At 37.3% G+C, this 8,095-nt stretch overlaps 2 protein-coding genes across 3 annotated transcripts in view; both read left to right on the plus strand.

Moving 5' to 3' along the window:
* Positions 1–4,919, plus strand: part of LOC106535049 (tumor necrosis factor alpha-induced protein 2) — a 22,889-nt gene extending 17,970 nt beyond the window's left edge. For both annotated transcript variants that reach the window (XM_014031920.1, XM_014031919.1), the window contains exon 13: positions 3,833–4,919. In XM_014031920.1, coding sequence (XP_013887374.1) covers positions 3,833–4,022 — 190 coding nt within the window. In that variant the 3' untranslated portion in view covers positions 4,023–4,919. The remainder of the gene's footprint in view (positions 1–3,832) is intronic.
* Positions 4,920–6,100: 1,181 nt separating this feature from the next.
* The window catches only part of LOC106535046 (MAP/microtubule affinity-regulating kinase 3), a gene marked incomplete at its 3' end in the record, with an annotated part of 5,956 nt that continues 3,961 nt past the window's right edge, over positions 6,101–8,095 (plus strand). The window contains 1 exon segment of the mRNA XM_014031913.1: positions 6,101–6,777. Within this exon segment, the coding sequence (XP_013887367.1) occupies positions 6,727–6,777 (51 nt within the window).

Genomic DNA, 8,095 nt, shown 5'->3' on the forward strand with positions numbered 1-8,095 from the left:
CTAATGGTAAACATGTGAGTTTATTAATAAACCGGCAGGCACAACAGTGTTTAAGGACTTTTGCGAGGGAACACAATACTTTAGCGTGGGAACGCAAAACGAAAAAAAAAAATCCCCTCATGTCCCCTAGCGGGCTCAGTACTTTTCAGATTAAAAATACCTTTGAGGAAATGTATTTTCAGATGCCAAATCAACTACATCATAGCACCCCCCCCCCGCCCCGCACTGAAATGAGGCCAATTTCAAGGCATTTAGAAGAGGAAGTGATGAGAAGATAAGTTTATTTTCTATTTAAATGTAAAAACAGCATTTTAATAACAGCTAAATGTGACATAGAAACTTTATTATGGTATAGTATTTAGAAACACATAATATTGGCCCTTTAAAACTTTTTATAAACGGTTTGGTGGTTCAGGTCTGACACATGACACCTGGCACAGAGCCAAACGTGTTCKTTCCCTCCCCTGTGTCTCTTTGTTTGGTACATGTGTCATTGTGTGTCTTCCTACACAAACATGAGCTGAATGTGAGAAACTGCTGGTTGTGTTGGAGAGGACAGGGAGCAGCTGGGGGGTTAGTGGGGGCGGGGTAAGCTGTCACAGGTGTGTTACCTATGAATGGACTGAATGATGCTCCAGCTGGATTTAACACAGATTATGATCTGAGACATTTAGACAAAGTTTCTGGGTTGTTCTACTTCTCTGATGACTGATGCAAGTCAAAAACTAATAAGGCTCGCTGGTTTTGAATGAATAAATGAAGCTCATGCTCGATTCAGCGACTGAGAAACATTTTCTTCCATTTGTTTGGGTTGTTGGAGGCAGTGGCAGGATGTCGAAATGAACACTTGTTTTGTAATTTTCCTTTTGTACCAAGAAGTTAATGAATGTTTGTGGGTTCCAGGAATTCAGAATTTTCCCAAATGACCGCCTGTCTTGATGAGCTTTTCCTCTGATTGATTTCAAGCAGCTTTAAGGAAGTCTGGAAAAAATGTGATGGGCACTCGGAGGAGGGCAGAGGAACCAGAGTGACGTTTTTCAACATGAGTCACTGTCTAAAGTTTTCACAAGAGTGACCTTCCCACTGCTCTGTTCACCATTTCAATCCTCTTTTCTGTTCCTGCAGTCCCTTTTTATCTCCTGTGTCAGAGTTGAAGCCTATCGGCTCAAAAGGAACCAAAGACGCACACAATTGGTCCAGTCGTGGCTCATTACCTGCCTCGTTTAAAAGCACATTTGTAGTTTTTTGAAGTATTTCAGCAACATTAACAGGGTTTTTGACGATATCGTATTAAAGGAGACATATCATGCTAAATGCACTTTTTTTGCATTTATAAACTATTTTTGTGCAATTATAGTGTCTAGGAGTGTAGAAAACTTTAATTTATTCTGTCCAGTTACTGCAAAGATATTTTTATATTTTTTATGGGTCAAATTTTTCAGTTTATTCAAAATCTGCTGTTGCTTATTTCGTTTCATTGTTTATTTCGTCACACTTTTTTCTTCAGAACTACCATTTATGGTAATGGATTTCATAGTCCGCCATTTTTTTCCTCGCTGTGTGATTTTGTAGTCCATAGCGTCATGCCGAATATGCAAGTTCAGAAGTCAAAATGTTCGGTTCTGGCGTGTGTAAACCCACATTATTATCTACACAGACTACCAGCGTCAGAGCTTCTTCAAAGTGCCTGGTTAAGTTTCATTTTTCAAGGAAATGGACCCACAACAGGGTTGTTTGTTTTATAATTATATTTCAGACAGTTCATTCAACTGATACATTGATAAGGCTTTTATTCATTATATTTTGACAAAATGCAATTTTTTAACATTTTAGTCAAAACACTATATTTGCCTATTTCTCCTTACGTCACTTTTGGACTTAATCCTCGTTTCGATGTGATGGGTCACATTTCGTTCTACAAAAAAATTCAGTATTTTTTTACTGTGTTCTGTGTACTTTTAAATTTCAATTTTTGTCATAAAAACATTTCACTGCAAGTTGAACTTTGTGMATGTGATAAATMTATTTGATTTGATTGCTCCCATTTTTATCTWRTGTTYCTAARAWATTTTATGAAGGCAATGCATTCCACATACAGAAAAAGCTATTGAACATATATAATTTTGCATTTTAGGTAAAAATGATTTTTTTCAAAACCATAAATGTAATTTGACACTTTTTTATTGCAAGGAGTAATAAAGTACATAAATTCTTACATTCAATGTTGTCAGTACATCATCATGTTACTTTCCAATTAGWGTTTTCTGGAGAAGGAAAAGTGGCTGAATRTGTGCTTTGCTAACACCATCTCTGAAGTCTTTGTGTGAAAGATGATGAGGTGTGTTTGGGAGTACTTCTGTCATTAAAGCCCTGGAGTTAGAGTTGAAATGATGCTCTGCCTTGTGGCATTTGAAATTTATCTGGCTTAGACGTTTGGGTTCCAGGTTCTTTGCTGTCCCACAGACCTGTGACATACAATATTAGTTACAGTTCCAAAGTAGAATGTGACTGATCATTTAATTATGATTTAAGTTCTGATTTGACATATGGAAATCAATAAGCTAATTGGTAATGAAAAATCAAAACAATTACATTTTATTTGCTTTTTGTACATTTCAAACTAACAGTCAAGCACAAAAATCAATTTATTTAAAATAATTTCACATCTGTACAGTGAGTGTGAGTATATTGTAGTTGTTCAATTAAAAAATACTTTATTGATCACAAAAGTAAATTATATAATATAATAGTAGTTCAAATGCATGTATTTTAGTTTAGCTATGCTCCCCAGTGTAGGTAAGGACATAGAGTGTGTAAATAAATAACGCACCATTGTGACACATTTGTTTGAAGACGTGGTTCTGCAGGTTTGTCATTCTGAGTGTCTTGCACTGGGTCAGACTCTGGCTCGTACATGTAAGGCTGGATTGACAAGTCTACCGTTGTTGGCATCCTTATACTTTCTTGCCATCTGCCATCACTAATATGCACCTTCATATACATTCATTTTTGTACTGTACGGTGTATATATATGTATATAAATAAGCATATCTGTTTATGTATATCTGTATATGTGCATTGGTACATTACTATATATCATGTGCATATTGTGGGGTTTTGTTTGTTATCTTTTATTAATTTTTCATTATTCTTCTCAGCCTCTCTTGTATTAAGCTGCAGTAATGTGCAAATTTCCAGACTGTGGGATCAATAAAGTTTTATCTTATCTTATTTTATCTTAAAAACAGTTTTTAGCCGGTAGATAACTGTGTTTTTGCTATGAAACTACAAATATGGCCTAACGGGGTGGAGTCGAACGCTCAGCGACCCGAGGGGGCGGGGTGTGAAATATCTCATTTATATTTAAAGAGACCGCACCAAAACAGCTTGCTCTGAGGTGCAACTCAGAATAGGGGTAAAGCAAGGAAAGCAAGGAGTCTGTGGAGCAACYAAAACGAGGAATTAAGACCAAAGCGTTGCAGTTTTATTTTAAATAGACCATAAGTGAATGATTTAGACGTGAAAAAGAAGGATTTAAAAGCATGATATGATACATTTAATAAAATCTGACCAGCCTGCAGGTAGTTGTGGTGGTTTGTATATTTTTGGTAAAAACATGTTAATTTAAAAGTGTGTAATTTGCATACACCTTTAAGGTGATAACAAAGGTGGAGGTCTAAGGTTATCATTCAAAATGGTGGTAGGAGTATCTGTCAGAAATTTCACTCATCCTTAGTTGAAAAGAACATTCCTACCAAAAAAATGGCACCTTTGATTAATCATTTATTTGACTGACTCTTTGATTTATGTCTTGTGTGCTGGTTCTTCCTAGTGGCCCTCATGTGACTGCGCTGCTGTCCCTAAAAAATGGATTATCAGCTGCTGACATTCGCTCCATCAGGCTCAGCGTGGAGGAGAACCGCCTCCTGGATGCCTCCACCAATCAGAGACCTCAGTTCTTCTCCAGTATTAAAGTAAAATGGATCAAAAACAAAATTAAGCAGATGGGGCTGAAGAGTTAAAATGTTAGCACGTTAGCATTGTTTTTAGCTATGTGTAGCTGGTGTTTGTTGTATCTGTCTTATTGTATTCTCTGTATTACTATAGTATCATATTTATAAATGAAGCTTGTGTATACAGCTGTCTAACCAGGAAACTCAGATCTCAAAGGAATCAGTAAAACAGGTTAAACTCAGCTTGAGTTCAGCTTAAGTTTTGATTTGGTGTTCCTCAGGGTTGAGTGCTGGTTGCCCTTTAGGTTTGCTGCATTGTGAAATCATGTTTTTAGTTTGCTGATGCATAAACAAAACTTAGTGTTATCAAATCAAGCTAAGATAAACTCGGGGTTGGAGCTATTCGTTGACTCGTGGTTTTCCTTTTGACTCGACGAAATTTGCTTATTTATTGGAACAGCGATTTATCTCTCTAGACGCATTTTAATAAATGTCTTAGCAACAGTGTTTTTGACTTTCAGTTGAAGTTTTCTATTGACACAAATTCCTTTTAACACTTTTTATTTCAAAGAGAAGCATCTGCATGCTATCAACTTATGACCCTTGTGAAACTGTTTATAATCTGTTATTCATATTCTTGCATTAATGTTTATGTTATAGCTTATCTATAAAGGTGTATAGAAAAATGATAGATGTGTCTCCATCTACTTCTGTTGTGCAAAAGTGGGGCCTGATATTCTGATATTGTAATATTTGGAAACAAAGTCTTCATACCATGTGTGTAAAAATTACAATCATGGTGTCACATAATTCCATCCAAACATTTTAGAAACATTTGTTTTTGAACATTCAGCAGCTCGGTAAGTACTAAGTAACCCAAACTATTAAAAATATGGTGTTTTAATTATTTTGTCATATAAATGTCCTGTTATAATATATTAAATGGTGGTAAATATTTTTACCTAATTGAAAATGTGTATTTTATTCATGATAAATAATATAAAAAATATTAATATTTTAAATAAGTGTAAATAAATGATTAAAAAACAGGATGACAGCACCTCAGATACAGGCCGTTTACATCTGTTTCTTTTAGTTTAGTTTCATTGGAAAATCTTTTCCACCTGAGCTACTGAAATACTCCCCAATTTGGAAGAAATCCATAAATGCTTCTAAAAAATCTTTGATCGGACTCTAAAAAGCTTKCATCTGAGTCAGTGGGATGCTGTCCAGTGTCTTCCTGGAAAAAAAAACACCATCACGGCCTTCAGAACAAAAAACTGCTTGAATCAGATTTTACTTTTGGTTTTAGCTGCAAACAACAGAAAAGTTTGGTTTTTCAGAGAATGCAGAAGAAACTCAGTACCTCTGCTGCCCCCTGCTGGTTAGACGCTGAATAGACAGAAGAATCTACAGCTGCAGTTTGTGTTGAATACAGCTGAGCATTTAACTCTTTTTGGGACACGTCAAGCTTTCAGTTGAGAYCTTCTGCAGGAGTTTACTTATCCTGTCAGGAACTCAAAGGGACCGTCTCAACAAATCAGAGGTTTGAAAAAGACTTGAAAGACTAGCAAAAACTTGTTTGGTTGGAAGTTCCATTTTCAAGTAAATTTACTTTTCTTGACATTGTGACTTATTAGCAGACAAACATATATTTTTATGCAGACAAATGTTTTCTTAAAAATGTTTTTTTTTCATGAATCTACACAAATGCATTAAGTGACAGGAAATGAATGGACCTGAAGAAAACCTAGATCACTATTTTAAGTTTAAAATCAACACCTTAAGAAACAGAATCAGTTTTTTTTAATGTCACCTTAATAGGATCAGAGATTGGGGATTTTAATCAAATGTGTAATTTACGATGCAAAGTGAAAGTTTTAATCAAACACAATTTCTTTGCATCGTACATCATCTAGGCTTTCAAACAACATGAAACATTTTACTTAGACGTTGGCTGCTTCTTTACATTTATTTATTTATTTATTTATTTATTTATTTTTATTTCAAAACTTTTGTCTCATATTCTGCTAATTAATTTATGGGATTTTTTGTGTGTGTGTTTCCAAACATTTTGTTGAAAGAAAAATTGAAATAGTCTTTTTAGGCTTCTAGTAGTAAAGTAGCAAAATATCTATTCTATTCTATTCGGTCTTTTTCAAGTCACCCTAGTAACAACAAACGCCACCGCTCGGCCTGACTAACCAATCAAATTGCACGCAGACCTTGACGTCACATCCTGCCGACGCACAGGGCTGGGTAAGTCCACCATCTTTGCTCAGGTTAGCCGAGTTCTACCGGGGAGTATGAGGTAGGAATTCAGCGAACAGAACCGCGTTTGAGCTGACCGAACCGGGACCGTCTCGCCAAAGCCAACCGGACCAGGAAGCCGGCGGCCCGATCCGGAACCGGACCTGTTTTTTCCACCCCGCGAACAACGCGCACACACAGCTCGGTGCTGTCGGGGCTGCTAACTCGGCGGCTAACTTTAGCCTCCAAAGAGGAACTGTTGCTACGGTTCCGTTTGCATCCATGTCATTTACAAACTTCCGGGAAAGAAGCCGTGCCGAACCGAGCCGGGCCAGCAGATAACCCTCCGGTTGTGTAGCCAGGAGAAGTAGCTGGTGATGCCGGGTGGAAGTCTGCTCCGGTAAAACMAAGTGAAGTTCGAGCCGCCTTCAGTCCTTTGGAACCGGTTGGAAGTTCAGACAGGTGTTCCGGAGCGGAGAGGGCGGCTTCATGACTGGACCTCCGTCACACTGACCCCGGTACCATGTCCACCAGGACCCCCCTGCCCACTGTCAATGAGCGGGACACCGAACAGGTGAGCGGGGTCCTCAGGTTCTACGTCACTATCTGGTTTCTGTGAAGCAGGGGTGTCCAAAGTGTGGCCCGGGGGCCATTTGTGGCCCCTGACTTCAGTTCAAGAATAAAACTAATTTGTTTACAAATTTATCCTCCCGGCACAGCTGTTGGATGTAGATGGAGACTTTCTATTTGTTATCAGGGCAAATTTATCACGAACAAAGTAACATCTTTTAATAAAGAAATATTGGCAACAATATCAATTATTTGTCTTTAAATAACCAGACTCAGATTTTTCCACATCTGTAGTGACTTCTACTCAAAAACTGATTTTGCTGCACTCCAATCTGCTTTAATTAATTCATTAAATTCATCTTAATACAGCGAGCATTTTCAACAAAAGAGGGACCGAATCCTGATTTTATTGATCAGAATTGACTAAATTAGGTTGTTTTTTTCCCCCAATTAAACCTAGAAAATTGCAAAAATTTCTTTCAATAAGGGAAACCTGCAAAACACTTTTAAAGTTCMGGATCTGGATTAATTTACGCATCCATTTCGAGCGATGAATCTGACAACTTTATTTGTTTAATTAAAGTAATCAAATCTTAGTTTATTGCTGAGCAGGTAAAGGAGAAACATTTTTGGCCCTCAAGTCCTTCTGACGATGATTTTGTCCCATGTGACAAAATGTTTGGACACCCCTGCTGTAAAGTGTTGTTTTAATATAATCTCTCCTGCGTTCAGGAGATTTAATAACGAAAATATGATCAGTGGAGTTTTATGTTTCCAGCTTCTTTTCAGGTTCCTGGGGAAGTTTGTAAAAGTCAAGAAGCTTTAGATGCTTCAGGTTTTCAGTGGACCTGAACAAAAACCTATTGATCCCGAGGGTTACATGATCTTCTCAGGAGGTTTCAGGACTCAGACCTGGGTCTTAAAATGGTCCAGATGATCATGGGTGAACCTAGAGACTTTTATTTTTGGSTTTATAAAGGTGAGATGGAGGTACCAGCAGGTCCAGTTTATCACAGGAAAAGTTTAATTTAAGACATTTGGATCATTTGTCTTTTCCTGTGACTTACAAACATTACACCACGTGTCAAAATTAAGGCTTGCGGGCCAGATACGGCCCTCGTTAACATTTTATGTGGCCCAAAAAGTAAAATTTTAACTAAAATTGTTTTATTGTTTCTCTTTTTCTTACTCTACATAGTGCAGTCATTTCTTGTCAGTAGGAGGAGTTCGGAGGAACTGAGACGTTTATTTTCTAAACATGATGTCCCAGTGGCTTTCAAACCCCAAAACACATTACGGCAAAGGCTGGTTCACCCCAAAGA

This window comes from Austrofundulus limnaeus, unplaced genomic scaffold (assembly GCF_001266775.1).
Source record: "Austrofundulus limnaeus strain Quisiro unplaced genomic scaffold, Austrofundulus_limnaeus-1.0 Scaffold1347, whole genome shotgun sequence".
NCBI lineage: Eukaryota > Metazoa > Chordata > Actinopteri > Cyprinodontiformes > Rivulidae > Austrofundulus > Austrofundulus limnaeus.